Here is a 20,967-nt window from a genome sequence, read left to right on the forward strand (position 1 = left end):
GGGCAGGGTGAGGGTCCCTTGGGGTGCCCCTGGATGGAGTGAGGGGGTGTCTCGAGTTGCCCTGGGCAGTCTGGGGGTGCCCCTGGGGGCAGGGGGCTCACCAGCTGTTCCGGGGGTGGCACCCACAGAAGGAGATGTTCTTCATCTGGAAGAAGTGGCTGCAGCGCTCGAACTGTGGCAGGATGGGGGCACAGGAGGGGCTGGGTCAGCTCTGGGGGCCCGGAGCCCCCCAAAATCTGTGCCCCCCCCCCCCCCTCGGCATCGGCCCCCAAACCCACAGCCCCGCACCCAGCACCTGCTGGGCACCCCCGAATCTGCTCCACACACCTCACGGGCACCCCCAAACCCAGACCCCTGAGACCCCCAAAACCCACCCCCCACATTCCTCCTGTCCTGGGCACCCCCAAACCCAGACCCCCGAGCCCCCCAAAACCCACCCCCCACATTCCTCCTGTCCTGGGCACCCCCAAACCCAGACCCCCGAGCCCCTCATTTCCTCCTTGCCCCCCAAACTCAGACCCCCCCAAAGCCCTGAGCTCGTGGTCACCCCCAAATCTGAGCGCCTCATCACCCCCCAAGCCCACTCCCCACATTCCTCACCTCCCCATCACCCCACACCTCCCTGTTGCCCCCCAAACCCACAGCCCTGCACCCCTCCCCTCCAGGTCACCCCCAAATCCAGACCCCTGAGCCCCCCCACCCACCTCCTCACCCCCCAAACCCAGACCCTTGCACCCCTCACCGCGTGGTCACCCCCAAACCTTCTCCTGTCCCCCCCAGGTCACCCTAAACCTTCTCCCATCCCCTCCTGGTCACCCCCAGTCCCCTTCCCTGTCCCCCCAAACCTTCTCCTGACCCCGCCAGGACACCCCAAACCTTCCTCCGTCCCCTCCCATCCCCCCCAAACCTTCTCCCATCCCCCCCAGGTCACCCCAAACCTTCTCCTGTCCCCTCCCTGTCCCCCTAAACCTTCTCCCGTCCCCTCCTGGTCACCCCCAGTCCCCTTCCATCCCCTCCTGGTCACCCCAAACCTTCCCCTGTCCCCTCTGGTCCCCCCAAACCTTCTGTTGTCCCTTCCAGGTCCCCCCAAACCTTCTCCCATCCCCCCCAGGTCACCCCAAACCTTCTCCTGTCCCCTCCTGGTGCCCCCCAAACTTTCCCCCATCCCCTCCAGGTCACCCCAAACCTTCTGTTGTCCCTTCCAGGTCAGCCCAAACCTTCTCCTGTCCCACCCTGGTCACCCCAAACCTCCTGTCCCCTCCTGGTGCCCCCCAAACTTTCCCCCATCCCCTCCAGGTCACCCCAAACCTTCTGTTGTCCCTTCCAGGTCCCCCTAAATTTTCTCCTGTCCCCTCCTGGTCACCCCCAGTCCCCTTCCATCCCCTCCTGGTCACCCCCAGTCCCCTTCCCTGTCCCCCCAAACCTTCTCCTGTCCCCTCCCAGTCCCCCTAAACCTTCTCCCGTCCCCCTCAGGTCACCCCAAACCTTCCCCTGTCCCACCCTGGTTCCCCCCAAACCTTCTCCTGTCCCCCTCTGGTCCCCCCAAACCTTCTCCCATCCCCTCCTGGTCACCCCCAGTCCCCTTCCATCCCCTCCTGGTCACCCCAAACCTTCTCCTGTCCCCTCCTGGTGCCCCCCAAACTTTCCCCCATCCCCTCCAGGTCACCCCAAACCTTCTGTTGTCCCTTCCAGGTCACCCCAAACCTTCTGTTGTCCCTTCCCTGTCCTCCCCAGGTCCCCCTAAACCTTCTGTCCCTTCCTGGTCACCCCCAGACCCCTTCCCTGTCCCCCCATATCTTCTCCGGTCCCCCCCAGGTCCCCCCCAAACCCGTCCCTGCCGGTGGGGCGGCGGGCCCGGACCTCGCGCTCGGGGCTGTACTCGGTGACGGTGAGGATGAGTTTGATGCCCTGCAGTGTCACCTCCAGGTCACAGCTGGCCGGGGGCCGCAGGTGCACCGTCAGCTTCCTGGTGGTGGCGATCTGGGAAACGCGGAAAGGTCAACATTGAGTGAGGGCAAATCGCCAAAGGCAAAATCACAAACGGTAACATCGTAAAAAGTAAAAATCACAAACGGTAACAGCGTAAAAAGGTAAAAATCACAAACGGTAACATCGTAAAAAAAAGGTAAAAATCACAAACGGTAACATCGTAAAAATGGCAAAAATCACAAACGGTAAAATCATAAAAAGGTAAAAATCACAAATGGTAACAGCGTAAAAAAGTAAAAATCACAAACGGTAACATCGTAAAAAAAGGTGAAAATCACAAACGGTAACATCGTAAAAAAAGGTGAAAATCACAAACGGTAACATCATAAAAATGGCAAAAATCACAAATGGTAATATCGTAAAAAAGTAAAAATCACAAACGGTAAAATCATAAAAAAGGCAAAAATCACAAACGGTAACATCGAAAAAATGGCAAAAATCACAAACGGTAAAATCATAGAAAGGCAAAAATCACAAACGGTAACATCGTCAAAGGCAAAATCACAAACGGTAACATCGTAAAAAGGTAAAAATCACAAACGGTAATATCGTAAAAGGTAAAAATCACAAACGGTAACATCGTAAAAGGTAAAAATCACAAACGGTAACATCGTAAAAAAGGCAAAAATCACAAACGGTAACATCGTAAAAGGTAAAAATCACAAACGGTAACATCGTAAAAAAGGCAAAAATCACAAACGGTAACATCGTAAAAAAGGCAAAAATCACAAACGGTAACATCATAAAAATGGCAAAAATCACAAATGGTAATATCGTAAAAAAGTAAAAATCACAAATGGTAACATCGAAAAAAAAGGTGAAAATCACAAACGGTAACATCGTAAAAAAAGGTAAAATCGTAAAAAAGGTAAAATCGTAAGAGGTAAAAATTCAATAAGGTAAAATCATAAAAGGTAAAAATTATAAAGGGTAAAAATCGTAAAAGGCAAAAATTATAAAAGGTAAAAATCATAGAAGGTAAAAGTCGTAAAAGGTAAAATCGTAAAAGGTAAAATCATAAGAGGTAAAAATTATAAAAGGTAAAAATTGTAAAAGGTAAAATCACAAAAGGTAAAAATTGTAAAAGGTAAAATCACAAAAGGTAGAATCGTAAAAGATAAAATCATTAAAGGTGAAATTGTTAAAGGTAAAAATCATAACAGGTAAAAATTGTAAAAGGAAAAAACTGTAAATGTAAATTAATTATTAATTATCATTATTATTTATTAGTTATTAGTTTTTCATATTATTAACTGACTTCATATTGTTAACGGAATTTTCATATTATCAAATTATTATTATTATTATTATTATTATTATTATTATTATCTGAATTTTCATATTATCAACTGGCTTTTCGTATTATTATTATTATTGTTGTTATTGTTATTGTTACAACTATTATTATTATTATTATTATTATTATTATTATTATCTGAATTTTCATATTATCAAATGACTTTTCGTATTATTATTATTATTATTACTATTGTTATTGTTATTATTATTATTATTACTATTATTACTATTATTACTATTATTATCATCTGAATTTTCATATTATCAACTGACTTTTTGTAGTATTATTATTATTATTATTATTATTATTATTATTATTACAACTATTATTATTATTATTATTATTATTATTATTACTATTATTATCATCTGAATTTTCATATTATCAACTGACTTTTCATATTATTATTATTTATCAACTGACTTTCCGTTCTCAGGATTGCAGAACAGTTTTGAGAGTGAAAAGTTGGTTAATAACAAATTATTCCTGGGAAGAGAGCAGGCTGCACCTGTTCCATGGGAATGAGGAGAAAAGGTGTGGAAAGGACCAAAAATAAAGAAATTCACAAAAACCAATGAACTGAGTGCGTGCTGTTAATTACAGTTCGATCTGACAATAATAGTGGTTTAATATTTATTAATAATTATATAATTATTATATATTATATATGTTCATTTATATAAATATTTTTATATTATTAAATAATAATATTATTTATGCTATTAAACACTAATATAATAATAAATATAATTTCTATTACATTAATTGCATTATGTAATTTATTATTTATATTATTATTTATATTACAAGCATATTATTTATATCGTGTATTAATATGCTACATATAAAATAATGAATATATAACATTATCATTAATCATTATAATGTAATATGCAGTTATAGAGAATTAATGTTATAAATTATGAATTATAATATATATCATAATAAAAATACCTTCTGATAATCCTATCAGATATGACCTGTGCCATAAAACTTTTACATATAAAATAATGAATATATAATATTATCATTAATAATTATAATGTAATATATCGTTATATAGAATTAATAGTTATATAGTTATATAGAATTAATAAATAGTTATAATAGTTATATAATTAATATATAGTTATATAGAATTAATGTTAAAATATTAATTATGATAAATAATATCTATACAATAATTAATTTATAATAATAAAAATACCTTCTGATAACCCTACCAGATATGACCTGTGCCATAAAAAATTTTACATATAAAATACTAAATGTATTATATTATAATTAATAATTATAATGTGAGATATAGTTATACAGAATCAGTGTTATAATATTAATTATGATATATAGTATCTCTAGAGTAATTAATGCATAATATATTAATTATATTAATATATTAATTATATTTAATTTTTTAATATATTATAATATATTAATAATAAAAATACCTTCTGACAACCCAATCAGATATGACCTATGCCGTAAAAATATGTTACATATAAAATAATCAATATATAATATTATAATTAATAATTACAATGTAATATATTGTCACATAGAATCAATGTTATAAATTATGATATATAATATCTCCATATTAATTAATATATAATAATAATAATACCTTCTGATAACCCTATCAGATATGACCTAAAAATCGAATGCCATAAAAATGTAACAATAAAATATGAAATTTGTGCCATAGAAATTGAAATTTCCCGCGGCTTTTCATGACCTCTGCCATAGAAATTTAAATTTCCTGCGGGTTTTTATGACCTGTGCCACACAAATTTAAATTTCCCGTGGGTTTTTTATGACCTGTGCCATAGAAATTTAAATTTCCCGCAGAGTTTTTATGACCTGTGCCATAGAAATTGAAATTTCCCGCGGGTTTTTATGACCTGTGCTATAGAAATTTAAATATTTCCTGCAGAAGCAGGTGGGTTTTTATGACCTGTGCTATAGAAATTTAAATTTCCCGTGGGTTTTTATGACCTGTGCCACACAAATTTAAATTTCCCGTGGGTTTTTATGACCTGTGCCACACAAATTTAAATTTTCCGCTGAAGCAGGTGGGTTTTTATGACCTGTGCCATAGAAATTTAAATTTCCCGCGGGTTTTTATGACCTGTGCCACACAAATTGAAATTTCCCGCTGAAGCAGGTGATTCCCAGCCGGGTTTTTATGACCTGTGCCACACAAATTTAAATTTCCTGCAGAAGCAGGCGGGTTTGGGCCGGGTTTTTATGACCTGTGCCACACAAATTTAAATTTCCCGCGGGGTTTTTATGACCGGTGCTATAGAAATTTAAATATTTCCTGCAGAAGCAGGTGGGTTTTTATGACCTGTGCCATAGAAATTTAAATTTCCCGCAGGGTTTTTATGACCTGTGCCATAGAAATTGAAATTTCCCGCGGGTTTTTATGACCTGTGCCACACAAATTTAAATTTCCCGCAGGGTTTTTATGACCTGTGCCATAGAAATTTAAATTTCCCGCGGGTTTTTATGACCTATGCTATAGAAATTTAAATTTCCCGTGGGTTTTTATGACCTGTGCCACACAAATTGAAATTTCCCGCAGGGTTTTTATGACCTGTGCCACACAAATTTAAATATTTCAGCAGAAGCAGGTGGGTTTTTATGACCTGTGCCATAGAAATTTAAATATTTCCTGCAGAAGCAGGTGGGTTTTTATGACCTGTGCTATAGAAATTTAAATTTCCCGCGGGGTTTTTATGACCTGTGCCACACAAATTTAAATTTCCCGCAGGGTTTTTATGACCTGTGCCATAGAAATTTAAATTTCCCGCGGGGTTTTTATGACCTGTGCCACACAAATTTAAATTTCCCGCAGGGTTTTTATGACCTGTGCCACACAAATTTAAATTTCCCGCAGGGTTTTTATGACCTTTGCCACACAAATTTAAATTTCCCGCAGGGTTTTTATGACCTGTGCCACACAAATTTAAATTTCCCGCAGGGTTTTTATGACCTGTGCCACACAAATTTAAATATTTCAGCAGAAGCAGGCGGGTTTTTATGACCTTTGCCATACAAATTGAAATTTCCCACGGGTTTTTATGACCTGTGCCACACAAATTGAAATATTTCAGCAGAAGCAGGCGGGTTATTATGACCTGTGCCACACAAATTTAAATTTCCCGCTGGTTTTTATGACCTGTGCCATAGAAATTTAAATTTCCCACGGGTTTTTATGACCTGTGCCACACAAATTGAAATTTCCCGCTGAAGCAGGTGATTCCCAGCCGGGTTTTTATGACCTGTGCCACACAAATTTAAATTTCCTGCAGAAGCAGGTGGGTTTTTATGTCCTGTGCCATAGAAATTTAAATTTCCTGCAGGGTTTTTATGACCTGTGCTATACAAATTTAAATTTCCCGCAGGGTTTTTATGACCTGTGCCATAGAAATTTAAATATTTCCTGCAGAAGCAGGTGGGTTTTTATGACCTGTACCACACAAATTGAAATTTCCTGCAGAAGCAGGTGGGTTTTTATGTCCTGTGCCATAGAAATTTAAATTTCCTGCAGGGTTTTTATGACCTGTGCTATACAAATTTAAATTTCCCGCAGGGTTTTTATGACCTGTGCCATAGAAATTTAAATATTTCCTGCAGAAGCAGGTGGGTTTTTATGACCTGTGCCACACAAATTTAAATTTCCTGTGGGTTTTTTATGACCTGTGCCATAGAAATTTAAATTTCCCGCGGGTTTTTATGACCTGTGCCACACAAATTTACATTTCCCGCGGGTTTTTATGACCTGTGCTATAGAAATTTAAATATTTCCTGCAGAAGCAGGTGGGTTTTTATGACCTGTGCCATAGAAATTTAAATATTTCCTGCAGAAGCAGGTGGGTTTTTATGACCTGTGCTATAGAAATTTAAATTTCCCGCAGGGTTTTTATGACCTGTGCCATAGAAATTTAAATTTCCCGCAGGGTTTTTATGACCTGTGCCATAGAAATTGAAATTTCCCGCGGGTTTTTATGACCTGTGCCATAGAAATTTAAATTTCCCGCAGAAGCAGGTGGGTTATTATGACCTGTGCTATAGAAATTTAAATTTCCCGCGGGGTTTTTATGACCTTTGCCACACAAATTTACATTTCCCACGGGTTTTTATGACCTGTGCCATAGAAATTGAAATTTCCCGCGGGTTTTTATGACCTGTGCCACACAAATTTAAATTTCCCGCGGGTTTTTATGACCTTTGGCACAGAAATTTAAATATTTCAGCAGAAGCAGGCGGGTTATTATGACCTGTGCCACACAAATTTAAATTTCCTGCAGGGTTTTTATGACCTGTGCCACACAAATTTACATTTCCCACGGGTTTTTATGACCTGTGCCATAGAAATTTAAATTTCCCGCGGGTTTTTATGACCTGTGCCATAGAAATTGAAATTTCCTGCGGGTTTTTATGACCTGTGCCACACAAATTTAAATTTCCCGCAGGGTTTTTATGACCTGTGCCACACAAATTTAAATTTCCCGCAGGGTTTTTATGACCTGTGCCACACAAATTGAAATTTCCCGCGGGGTTTTTATGACCTTTGCCACAGAAATTGAAATATTTCCGCGGAAGCAGGCGGGTGGGCCGCGCTCCCCGCTCACCTTCTGCATGGCGGCGCAGAGGATGCCGTTGCCCTGGTGGTAGGGCACCTCCACGGAGCCCAGGAACTGCACGTTGAACCGCTCCAGCCAGCACGGGTTCCTCTTCAGGCCTGCGGAGACGGCACGGACGGCGTCAGGAACCGCCGAGGGCCGGCGTGACGGAGCCAGGGAAGCACACAGAACGAGGGAAGCACACAGAATTCACGGGATCAGGGAATCACGCAATCATGGAATCACACAGTCACGGGATCAGGAATCACACAGAATGAGGGAATCACACAGTCACGGGATCAGGGAATCAGGGAATCACACAATCACAGAATGAGGGAATCACACAGTCACAATAATCATACACAGAATGAGGGAATCACACAGAATTCACGGAATCACACAATCACAGGATCAGGAATCACACAGAATCAGGGAATCACACAGTCACGGGATCAGGAATCACACAGAACGAGGGAATCACACAGAATTCACGGGATCAGGGAATCAGGGAATCACACAATCACAGAATCAGGGAATCACACAGTCACGGGATCAGGAATCACACAGAATCAGGGAATCACACAGAATTCACAGAATCACACAGAATTCACAGAATCACACAGTCACGGGATCAGGAATCACACAGAATGAGGGAATCACACAGAATTCACGGGATCAGGAATCACACAGAATGAGGGAATCACACAGTCACAATAATTACACACAGAATCAGGGAATCACACAGAATTCACGGAATCACACAATCATGGGATCAGGAATCACACAATCATGGAATTACACGATCACGGGATCAGGAATCACACAAACACAGAATCACACAGAATCAGGGAAGCACACAGAACGAGGGAATCACACAGTCACGCGATCAGGGAATCAGGGAATCACGCAATCACGGAATCACACAGTCACGGGATCAGGAATCACACAGAATTCACAGAATCACACAATCACGAGGTCAGGAATCACACAGAATTCACGGAATCACACAATCACGAGGTCAGGAATCACACAGAATTCACAGAATCACACAATCACGGGATCAGGAATCACACAGAATGAGGGAATCACACAATCACGGGATCAGGGAATCAGGGAATCACACAGTCACGGGATCAGGAATCACACAGAATCAGGGAATCACACAGAATTCACGGGATCGGGAATCACACAGAATGAGGGAATCACACAGTCACAATAATCACACACAGAATTCACGGAATCACACAATCATGGGATCAGGAATCACACAATCATGGAATTACACGATCACGGGATCAGGAATCACACAATCACAGAATCACACAGAATCAGGGAAGCACACAGAATGAGGGAATCACACAATCACGGGATCAGGGAATCAGGGAATCACACAATCACAGAATCAGGGAATCACACAGTCACGGGATCAGGAATCACACAGAATCAGGGAATCACACAGAATTCACAGAATCACACAGAATTCACGGAATACACAATCACGGGATCAGGAATCACACAGAATCGGGGAATCACACAGAATTCACGGAATCACACAATCACGGAATCATGGAATCACACAATCACAGAATCACACAGTCATGGAATCACACAGAATTCATGGAATCACACAATCACGGAATCAGGGAATCACACACAATCATGGAATCACACAGAATCAAGGAATCACACACAATCATGGAATCACACAGCACCACACAATCAGAGAATCGCAGTATCACACACAGTCACACAGGATCACAGCATCACGGAATCATGGAATCACAGAATCACAGGGGATCACAGAGGATCACAGAATCATGGAACCATGCAGGATCACAGAATCATGGAATCACACAGGATCACAGAGGATGACAGGATTATGGAATCACACAGGATCACAGAGGATCACAGAATCATGGAATCACACGGGATCACAGAGGATCACAGAATCATGGAATCACACGGGATCACAGAGGATCACAGGATCATGGAATCACACGGGATCACAGAATCGCACAGTCACAGAATCACACACAACCATGGAATCACAGAACCACACAATAACGGGATCACACGGAATCACAGAATCACACACAATCACACAGAATCACACAGAATCACACAGAATCACACAGTCACACACAGAATTCCCAGAATTCCCAGAATCCCTGGGTTGGGAGAGACCTCCAAGAGCATCGAGCCCAGCCCAGCCCAAGAGCTCAGGCAGACCCTGGCACCCAGTGCCACATCCAGGCTTTTTAAACACATCCAGGGGTGGTGACCCCACCACCTCCCCGGGCAGCCATTCCAGAACTTTATCACCTTTCTGGAAAAGCTTTTTCCTGATATCCAACCTGAATTTCCCTGGGCTCAGCCTGAGCCTGTGTGCTCTGGCTCTGTCAGTGCTGCCTGGAGACAGAGCCCAAGCCCAGCTGAGCACAGGCACCTTTCAGGAGCTGTGGAGAGAGCTGAGGCCAGCCCTGAGTCTCCTTTTCTCCAGGCTGAGCACCCCCAGCTCAGTTCCTCACAGGCTTTGTGCCCCCAGCCCCTCTGCCACTCGACCGTCAATAACTCCTCACTCGTTGTTGTGAAGAATTGACGTACACATTGTGGAAAAAACCAGCATAAACATTGTGAAAAAATGCCATCCCAAAAATCAAATATTCGCTATCGCGCAGCAGGTCAGGGGTGGAACCAAGCGAAAAAATCCCCAGAGCGTGTGAAAGGACTCAAAGAAGTGTTTAAAAATGTATAATCCTCGCAAATATGTATGCAATCAATGCAATAAAAAAGGAAAATAAATATAGAAAAAGAAATCTGGAAATCTAGAAATAAATGTAGAAATATAGAAATAAATATGGAAATAAATAATAGAAATGAATGTCGAAATATAGAAATAAATATAGAAATAAATATAGAAATAAATAATAGCAATAAATGTAGAAATCTAGAAATAAATGTAGAAATCTAGAAATAAATATAGACATAAATGTAGAAATATAGAAATAAATACAGAAATATAGAAATAAATAATAGAAATAAATGTAGAAATATAGAAATAAATAATAGAAATAAATGTAGAAATATAGAAATAAATACAGAAATATAGAAATAAATAATAGAAATAAATGTAGAAATATAGAAATAAATAATAGAAATAAATGTAGAAATATAGAAATAAATATAGAAATAAATGTAGAAATATAGAAATAAATAATAGAAATAAATGTAGAAATATAGAAATAAATACAGAAATATAGAAATAAATAATAGAAATAAATGTAGAAATATAGAAATAAATAATAGAAATGAATGTAGAAATATAGAAATGAATAATAGAAATAAATAATAGAAATAAATGTGGAAATATAGAAATGAATAGAGAAATATAGAAATAAATACAGAAATATAGAAAAAATCTAGAAATATAGAAATAAATAACAGAAATAAATATATAAATAAAGATAGGCAGCTAAACATAGAAACAGAAAAACTGTTGCAATAGAGCACTGTGACCACGCTACGGCCACACACCCAACGCTTTTACCCCCTTAAGGAAAACCCCCTAACTAAAAATCAAAAATGCTGAAGAGTAAAGCTCCCTTCTCACAGGGAGGGCGCCCCAAAGCCCCCCGGAGCCCCCGGGCTCGTACCCACGGCGTCGCGGGCCTGCCCCACCACCTCGTGGGCGTAGAAGGCGGGGAAGATGCCGCGCTCGCCCGTCCGCATGTTGTAGCCCCGGTACCAGTAATCGTCCTCCTCCAGCTCCACCAGGATGGGGTCGTCCACGTCCAGCTCCAGCTCGTCCTCGTGGCGCGGGATGAACCTGGGGGCACGCGCGGAGGGATCGGCGTGGGGACGCGGACAGCCCCAAAGGCGCTGCCCTGACCTCCTGGGCAGCCCCAAAGCCACGTCCCTGACCTCCTGGTCAGTCCAAATTCACTGCCATGACCTCCTAGTCAGCCCCAAACTTACAGCCCTGACCTCCTGGCCAGCCCCAAACTTACAGCCCTGACCTCCTGGGCAGCCCAAATTCACTGCCCTGACCTCCTGGGCAGCCCCAAAGCCACGTCCGTGACCTCCTGGTCAGTCCAAATTCACTGCCCTGACATCCTGGGCAGCCCAAATTCACTGCCCTGACCTCCTGGCCAGCCCCAAACTTACAGCCCTGACCTCCTGGGCAGCCCAAATTCACTGCCCTGACCTCCTGGGCAGCCCCAAAGCCACGTCCGTGACCTCCTGGTCAGTCCAAATTCACTGCCCTGACCTCCTGGGCAGCCCAAAATCACTGCCCTGACCCCCTGGTCAGCCCCAGACTTACAGCCCTGACCCCCTGGGCAGCCCAAATTCACTGCCCTGACCCCCTGGTCAGTCCAAATTCACTGCCCTGACCTCCTGGGCAGCCCAAAATCACTGCCATGACATCCTGGGCAGCCCAAATTCACTGCCCTGACCCCCTGGTCAGCCCCAAACTTACAGCCCTGACCTCCTGGGCAGCCCAAATTCACTGCCCTGACCTCCTCGGCAGCCCAAATTCACTGCCCTGACCTCCTGGGCAGCCCCAAACTTACAGCCCTGACCCCCTGCTCAGCCCCAGACTTACAGCCCTGACCTCCTGGGCAGCCCAAATTCACTGCTCTGACCCCCTGGTCAGCCCCAAACTTACAGCCCTGACCTCCTGGGCAGCCCAAATTCACTGCTCTGACCTCCTGGGCAGCCCAAATTCACTGCTCTGACATCCTGGGCAGCCCAAATTCACTGCCCTGACCCCCTGGTCAGCCCCAAACTTACAGCCCTGACCCCCTGGTCAGCCCCAGACTTACAGCCTTGACCTCCTGGTCAGCCCCAAAGCCACGTCCGTGACCTCCTGGGCAGCCCAAATTCACTGCCCTGATCTCCTGGCCAGCCCCAAACTTACAGCCCTGACCTCCTGGGCAGCCCCAAATTCACTGCCCTGACATCCTGGGCAGCCCAAATTCACTGCCATGACATCCTGGGCAGCCCAAATTCACTGCCCTGACCTCCTGGGCAGCCCAAATTCACTGCCATGACATCCTGGGCAGCCCAAATTCACTGCCCTGACATCCTGGGCAGCCCAAATTCACTGCCCTGACATCCTGGGCAGCCCAAATTCACTGCCCTGACATCCTGGGCAGCCCAAATTCACTGCCCTGACCTCCTGGGCAGCCCAAATTCACTGCCCTGGTCTCCTGGGCAGCCCAAATTCACTGCCCTGACCTCCTGGGCAGCCCCAAATTCACTGCCCTGACCCCCTGGTCAGCCCCAAATTCACTGCCCTGACATCCTGGGCACCCCAAATTCACTGCCCTGACCTCCTGGGCAGCCCAAATTCACTGCCCTGACCCCCTGGTCAGCCCCAAATTCACTGCCCTGACCTCCTGGGCAGCCCAAATTCACTGCCCTGAGCTCCTGGGCAGCCCCAGACTTACAGCCCTGACCTCCTGGGCAGCCCAAATTCACTGCCCTGACCTCCCAGTCTGCCCCAAATTCACTGCTCTGACCTCCTGGGCAGCCCAAATTCACTGCCCTGATCTCCCAGTCAGCCCAAATTCACTGCCCTGACCTCCTGGGCAGCCCAAATTCACTGCCATGACATCCTGGTCAGCCCAAATTCACTGCTCTGACCTCCTGGGCAGCCCAAATTCACTGCCATGACATCCTGGTCAGCCCAAATTCACTGCTCTGACCCCCTGGTCAGCCCCAAATTCACTGCCCTGACCTCCTGGGCAGCCCAAATTCACTGCCCTGAGCTCCTGGGCAGCCCCAGACTTACAGCCCTGACCTCCTGGGCAGCCCAAATTCACTGCCCTGACCTCCCAGTCTGCCCCAAATTCACTGCTCTGACCTCCTGGGCAGCCCAAATTCACTGCCCTGATCTCCCAGTCAGCCCAAATTCACTGCCCTGACCTCCTGGGCAGCCCAAATTCACTGCCATGACATCCTGGTCAGCCCAAATTCACTGCTCTGACATCCTGGGCAGCCCAAACTTACAGCCCTGACCTCCTGGGCAGCCCAAATTCACTGCCCTGACCTCCTGGGCAGCCCAAATTCACTGCCCTGATCTCCCAGTCAGCCCAAATTCACTGCCCTGGTCTCCTGGGCAGCCCAAATTCACTGCCCTGACCTCCTGGTCAGCCCCAAGGCCACAGCTCTGCACCCCTCAGCTCCTCATCACCCCTCAAACCCACACCCCTGACCTCCCAATCACCCCCAAACCCAATCCACTCATCTTCTCATCACCCCCAAACCCACTCCCCCCAGCCACTCACAAAAATTTCCACCCCACTACACCCCTGACCCGCTGGTCACCCTCAAACTCACACCCCTGACCTGCTGGTCCCCCCCAAGCCCACACCCCTGACCTGCTGGTCACCCCCAAACCCACACCCCTGACCTGCTGGTCACCCCCAAACCCACACCCCTGACCTGCTGGGCACCCCCAAACCCACACTCCTGCCCCCCTCATCACCTCCTCACCCCCCATGATCAGACCTCCCCCCGATGTTGTGGTCACCCCCAAACCCACGCCCCTGTGGCAGCTGTGGGGCGCCTGCCCTGGGGGACACGACACCCCCAGAGTCCAGGGACAGCCACCCCGGGGGGACCAGCAGCGGGGCCCTGGGGTGGCACTGCGGGGGCCCTGGGTGTCCCTGGCAGGGGCTGGGGGTCCCGTGGGTGTCACCCGGGGTGGCCTCACCTGAAGACGGCGCGGTGGGTCTGCTCCCGCTCCTCCCCGTTCACCATGCAGGAGAACAGCCCGAAGGACTCTGTGCCTGCGGGGACAGCCATGCCAGGGGCACGGGGGACAGCTGCCACCCCCACGGGGCAGGGGACAGCTGCCACCCCCACGGGGCAGGGGACAGCTGCCACCCCCACAGGGCAGGGGACAGCTGCCACCCCCACAGGACAGGGGACAACTGCCACCCCCACGGGGCAGGGGACAACTGCCACCCCCACGGGGCAGGGGACAGCTGCCACCCCCACAGGGCAGGGGACAACTGCCACCCCCACAGGGCAGGGGACAGCTGCCACCCCCACGGGGCAGGGGACAACTGCCACCCCCACGGGGACACCCCCACCCGTGTCCCCGAGGGGCGCTCGTGGGGTCAGAACCCTCCTGGGGGTCCCACCTGGACCACTGTGGTCACTGCGAGCCTGCCCCGTCTCCCGTGACATGTCGCGACATGCCGCGACACCCCCCCAGGCGTATCGTGACACAGCGTGACACGACATGGCACACGGGAACGGTGCCAGGGACGGGACAGGGAGGGCAGCTGGTGTGAGAAGGGCCAGGACAGCATGGCGCAACACGTCACGACATCCCGTGACATATCGTGACATCCCGCGACACGTCGCAACATCTCGTGACGCATCGTGACGTGCCACAGCGGGGTACACGGGAATGGCTGGGGCAGGACACGGAGGGCAGCCGGCGTGCCCAGGTCACCCAGACCAGCCCAGGACGCCGTGACACGTCGCGACGCGTCACGACCCGTCCCGACGTGACACCGCCACTTACTGGAGGAGCGCGAGGTGCTGTTGACGAAGACGTTGAGGAACTTCTTGGAGAACTGCAGGTCGGCCTCGGGGGACGAGTCCTCGGAGGAGCTGCGCGCGTCGGGGGCCACCAGCCCGTCCCCAAAGGCCACCTCATCGTCGCAGGCCCTCAGGATGTCGCTGTCGTCGCTGAGCACGGACGTGCAGCGCCGCAGGCTGACCAGCTCCAGCTGCGTGTGCTCGTCCACCACCAGCGTGTACTTGACCGAGTCGTAGGCCAGCGACTCGTCCAGCGCCGGCGGCTCCGGCGGCACCGGCACCTCCCCGGCCGGGCTGCCCCGGCGCGGGGTCACCAAGGGCGGCTCGGCCTCCTCCAAGGCCATGGCGAAGCCGCGGTTGGTCTTGGCCGTGGACACGTCCAGCGCAGCGGGGTCGGCGTCGGGCGCTAACCGGACGTCGTCGATCATGGCGTCGGCCTCCAGCACGCCCGAGTCCAGGTCCCCGTCGAGGGCCCAGCGCCGGGGGCTGGCGGGGCGGCGATCCCCGCCGGGCACAGCGGGCTCGGTGCCGGGGGACGCCCGCGGGAGCGACGCCGGGCGGCAGCCCAGGGTGGCCAGGACCTCGGAGGCGTCCAGGCGGCCGAGGGCGACGGGGCGGCCGGGGCACACGGGCGCGATGGTGTCGTTGGTGGGGTTGCTGAGGAACAGGAAGGGCCCCGGCTCCTCGGCCGGCGGCTCCGGCGGCGGCTCCGCGGCCGCGTGCTCGGCCTCGGCCAGGGAGCTGCGAAGCGTCTCCATGTCCACCAGCTCGATGGCGCCGCGCTGGCACCGCGCCGCCGGCACCGCGTCCGCCAGCGCCGCCGGCGAGTCCCGCGGGCCCGGCTCCTCGTCCAGCGCCTCGCTCAGGATCTCGGGCTCCAGGTCGGAGGCGGGCGAGATGGTGTCGCACAGCGAGTGGCTGTTCTGGAAGCACTCGTCCGGGCACTTGATGGGGTACGAGCCCTCCGAGATCATCTTGTTCACCAGGTTGCTGAGCAGCCACGGCGAGTCCGAGTCCTCGCTCAGGTCGGGCTCCGACTCCGAGTCGGAGTCGTACTCGCTGTTGTCCTCTTCGTCCGCCTCGGGCATCAGCTTGGGCCCCACGGGCAGGTAGAAGGAGCGGCGGATGCTCTCCAGGCTGTGGTCGGGGTCGATCTTCAGGTCCAGGGGGCTGGCGCTGGACACGTCGGTCTGGCCCTCGGGCGCGGGGCCGTCGGCCGGGTCCAGGCTGTCGTAGTAGGCGTCCATCTTCAGCTCGGCCAGGCTCTCCCTCCGGACCACGCCGCGCTCCGGCGGGCCCCTCTCGGCCGGCTCCTCCTCGTCCTCCTTGCCCTTGTCCAGCAGCAGCGAGTCCTTGATGCCCAGCAGGCCGGGCGCCTCCAGCTCGGGCTCCAGCTCGCCCTCGGAGCCGGGCGAGCTGGCCTCCTCGATGGAGTTGGTCAGGTGGGACGAGCGGCCGCTGCTGCTGTCGCTGCTGAGGTCCAGCTCGGTCTCCGAGATGGACGAGATCATGTTGCTGACCAGGCGCCCGCCGGCGAAAGCCGCCTCGAGCTCCCCGTCCACGTCCGAGTCAGAGCCGGGCGAGCTCAGCTCGTCCCCGCGCCGCCCGCCGGGCAGGAAGGGCTTGGCCGTGCGGCTCGTGAGGTCGGCCTCGATGCCCGGGTCCGAGGAGGGCGAGGTGGTCTCCGAGGAGCCCGAGGGGTGGCCGCGCACGCTGGCGGCCCGGCCGGACTGGGCACCCTCCCCGTCGGAGCTGAGCGGCTCCGCGGGAGCCCCGTCCCGCTCCGGCCGCGGGGGCCGCGGCTGCGGCTGCGGCTGCGGGCGGGGGGACCCCGGGCTGCCGCCGCCCTGGGGCTGCGTGGGGGCCTGGGGGGCGGCCTGGGGCGGGGGGGGCGGCCTCGGGGGCGCCGGGGGGAGCCGCGGGCCCTGTTGGAGAGAGACAGGGGTGAGGCGGGGGCGGCTGGCGGGGGCGCGGCGGGGAGAGCGGAGCTCGGAGCGCAGCGGAGATGAGGTTCATGTTAAAATCGGGCGCGGCTCTCGGGGGCGATGGGTTACCATGTGCCAGGGACTCGGGGCTGTTGCCTTGCGAGTCCAGGGGGGAGGGCGGCAGCGAGGGGGGAGCCCCCCCGGGGCCCGGCGGGCTCTCCAGGCAGGGTCCGTCCAGGATGCAGGCGTGGGGGGACGAGTGTCCTGCGGGGAGGGCGACAGGAGCCGGCGTCACCCCGCGGGGCGGCTGCGGGAGCTCGGCTTCACACCCGCGTCGGCACAGCCCAAATGTCACACCCCATTGTCACAGCCCCGCTGTCACAGCCCAAATTCACACCTCCATGGTCACAGCCCACTGTCACTGCCCCACTGTCACACCTGCGTTGGCACAGCCCAAATGTCACACCTGCATGGTCACAGCCCCACTGTCACACCTGCGTTGGCACAGCCCAAATGTCACACCTGCATGGTCACAGCCCCACTGTCACACCTGCGTTGGCACAGCCCAAATGTCACAGCCCAAATGTCACACCTGCATTGTCACAGCCCACTGTCACAGCCCCGCTGTCACAGCCCCACTGTCACAGCCCCGCTGTCACACCTGCATGGCCACACCTGCATGTCACAGCCCATTGTCACAACCCCACTGTCACAGCCCACTGTCACAGCCCCGCTGTCACAGCCCAAATGTCACACCTGCATGGCCACACCTGCATGTCACAGCCCATTGTCACAGCCCCACTGTCACAGCCCAAATGTCACACCTGCATGGTCACACCTGCATATCACAGCCCCGCTGTCACTGCCCCACTGTCACAGTCCCACTATCCCTGCCCCACTGTCACACCTGCGTTGGCACAGCCCCGCTGTCACACCCCATTGGCACAGCCCCACTGTCACACCCGTGTTGGCACAGCCCCGCTGTCACCCCCGCCACTGACACATGCCCTCTGTCACCCCGCCATTGTCACAGCCCCACTGGCACAGCCCTGGTGTGACACTGCCATTGTCACAGCCCCACTGTCACCCCGCCATTGTCACAGCCCCACTGGCACAGCCCTGGTGTGACACTGCCATTGTCACAGCCCCACTGTCACCCCGCCATTGTCACAGCCCCACTGGCACAGCCCTGGTGTGACACTGCCATTGTCACAGCCCCACTGTCACCCCGCCATTGTCACAGCCCCACTGGCACAGCCCTGGTGTGACACTGCCATTGTCACAGCCCCACTGTCACTCCACCATTGTCACAGCCCCACTGTCACCCCGCCATTGTCACAGCCCCACTGGCACAGCCCTGGTGTGACACTGCCATTGTCACAGCCCCACTGTCACCCCGCCATTGTCACAGCCCCACTGGCACAGCCCCACTGTGACACCGCCGCCGCCGCAGCCCCGCGCTCACCGGTGTGTGAGGAAGAGGAGGAGGAGGAGGAGTGCAGCAGCGCGTCCTGCCAGCTGGGGCGCGGCGCGGGCGCGGCGAAGCCGCCGTTGTTGTTCAGGGAATCCTGCGGGGAGAGCAGAGCCGGGGGGCTCAGGGGGTGCCCCCCGCCCCCGGGGAGCGTCTGGGGACTCCGGGGGGACACCGGAATGGGGGGCGGGAATGGGGGATGTGGGGGACAGGATGGGAATGGGGGATGTGGGAATGGGGGATGTGGGGGACAGGGATGGGAATAGGGGATGTGGGAATGGGGGATGTGGGGGACAGGGATGGGTGCTGGGGGGAGAGGGATGGGGGGACATCCCCGGGGACAGGGATGGGAATGGCGCTGAAGGGGACAGGGATGGGGGTCCCAGCCCCGGGGACAGGGAGGGGAGTGGCGCTGAAGGGGACAGGGATGGGGGGACATCCCCGGGGACAGGGATGGGAGTGGCGCTGAAGGGGACAGGGATGGGGGTACGGCGGTGGCAGCTGGCGGTGTGGGTGGGGGGCAGGTTCGGGGGTGTCACACTCGGGGGTGCCTGGCAGCCCCCGCGCCACGTGCGCGGCGTTTATCCGGATTAGGGCCGCCGCATCCCTGCATCCCCTGCCGGGCCAGATGGGGCCGGGCACGGCACGGCACGGCACGGGTGGCACGGTGCCCACCCCGGGGACAAAGCCAGCAGCGGCGCTGACCGCGGGACACCCGTGTGCGACCCCAGGAGCATGGCCCCACCCCGCAGGGGTGTGGGGAGCCCCGGGACGCCCGGAGCCCCCGGGATGTTCGGGAATGTCGCGCCGGCAGCTGCGGATTAGTCCCGCCGGGAAGAGCGGGCAGCGCTAATCCCGGCCGATCCCGGCCGATCCCGGCGGGAGCAGCGATTAGGGATCTGCCGGGGCCACCGGGCACCAACCGGGGTGGCCCTGACAGGGATTGGGGTGGGCACCGAGGGGACAGGGATATGGGAATGTGGGGGGCACAGGGATGGGAGAGATGGGGGGATGGGAATGGGGGGATGTGGGAATGGGGAATGGGAATGGGGGGGATGTGGGAATGGGGGGATGGGAATGGGGAGATGGGAATGGGGGGATGTGGGAATGGGGAGATGGGAACGGGGGAGATGGGAATGGGGGGATGGGAATGGGGAGATGGGAATGGGGAATGGGAATGGGGGAGATGGGAATGGGGAATGGGGAGGTGGGAATGGGGGGATGGGAATGGGGGAGATGGGAATGGGGAGATGGGAATGGGGGAGATGGGAATGGGGAGATGGGAATGGGGAGATGTGGGAATGGGGAGATGGGAATGGGGAGATGGGAATGGGGAGATGTGGGAATGGGGAGATGGGAATGGGGAGATGGGAATGGGGAGATGTGGGAATGGGGGGATGGGAATGGGGAGATGTGGGAATGGGGAGATGGGAATGGGGAGATGGGAATGGGGAGATGTGGGAATGGGGAGATGGGAATGGGGAGATGGGAATGGGGAGATGGGAATGGGGAATGGGAATGGGGAGATGTGGGAATGGGGAGATGGGAATGGGGAGATGGGAATGGGGAGATGTGGGAATGGGGAGATGGGAATGGGGAGATGGGAATGGGGAGATGTGGGAATGGGGGGATGGGAATGGGGAGATGTGGGAATGGGGAGATGGGAATGGGGAGATGGGAATGGGGGAATGGGAATGGGGAGATGGGAATGGGGGAATGGGAATGGGGGGATGGGAATGGGGGGATGGGAATGGGGAGATGTGGGAATGGGGGGATGGGAATGGGGGGATGGGAATGAGGGGATGTGGGAATGGGGAGATGGGAATGGGGGGATGTGGGAATGGGGAGATGGGAATGGGGAGATGGGAATGGGGGGACGTGGGAATGGGGAATGGGAATGGGGGAGATGGGAATGGGGAATGGGAATGGGGGGATGGGAATGGGGGGATGTGGGAATGGGGGAGATGGGAATGGGGAATGGGAATGGGGGGATGGGAATGGGGGGATGTGGGAATGGGGGAGATGGGAATGGGGAGAGGGGAATGGGGAGATGTGGGAATGGGGGGATGTGGGAATGGGGAGATGTGGGAATGGGGG

The 20,967-nt window shown here is 52.1% G+C and overlaps 1 protein-coding gene across 1 annotated transcript in view; it reads right to left on the reverse strand.

Moving 5' to 3' along the window:
• MAPK8IP2 (mitogen-activated protein kinase 8 interacting protein 2) overlaps window positions 1-20,967 on the reverse strand; it is a 34,356-nt gene that overhangs the window by 3,971 nt on the left and 9,418 nt on the right. Inside the window, exons 4-11 of the mRNA XM_053978336.1 lie at window positions 18,865-18,967; window positions 17,529-17,663; window positions 15,458-17,482; window positions 14,636-14,711; window positions 11,571-11,743; window positions 7,927-8,036; window positions 1,861-1,980; window positions 102-172 (exon numbers count right to left, since the gene is read on the reverse strand). Of these exons, the coding sequence (XP_053834311.1) occupies window positions 102-172; window positions 1,861-1,980; window positions 7,927-8,036; window positions 11,571-11,743; window positions 14,636-14,711; window positions 15,458-17,482; window positions 17,529-17,663; window positions 18,865-18,967 (2,813 nt within the window). The remainder of the gene's footprint in view (window positions 1-101; window positions 173-1,860; window positions 1,981-7,926; window positions 8,037-11,570; window positions 11,744-14,635; window positions 14,712-15,457; window positions 17,483-17,528; window positions 17,664-18,864; window positions 18,968-20,967) is intronic.

Source organism: Vidua macroura, chromosome 5 (genome assembly GCF_024509145.1).
Source record: "Vidua macroura isolate BioBank_ID:100142 chromosome 5, ASM2450914v1, whole genome shotgun sequence".
NCBI classification, from domain to species: Eukaryota; Metazoa; Chordata; class Aves; order Passeriformes; family Viduidae; genus Vidua; species Vidua macroura.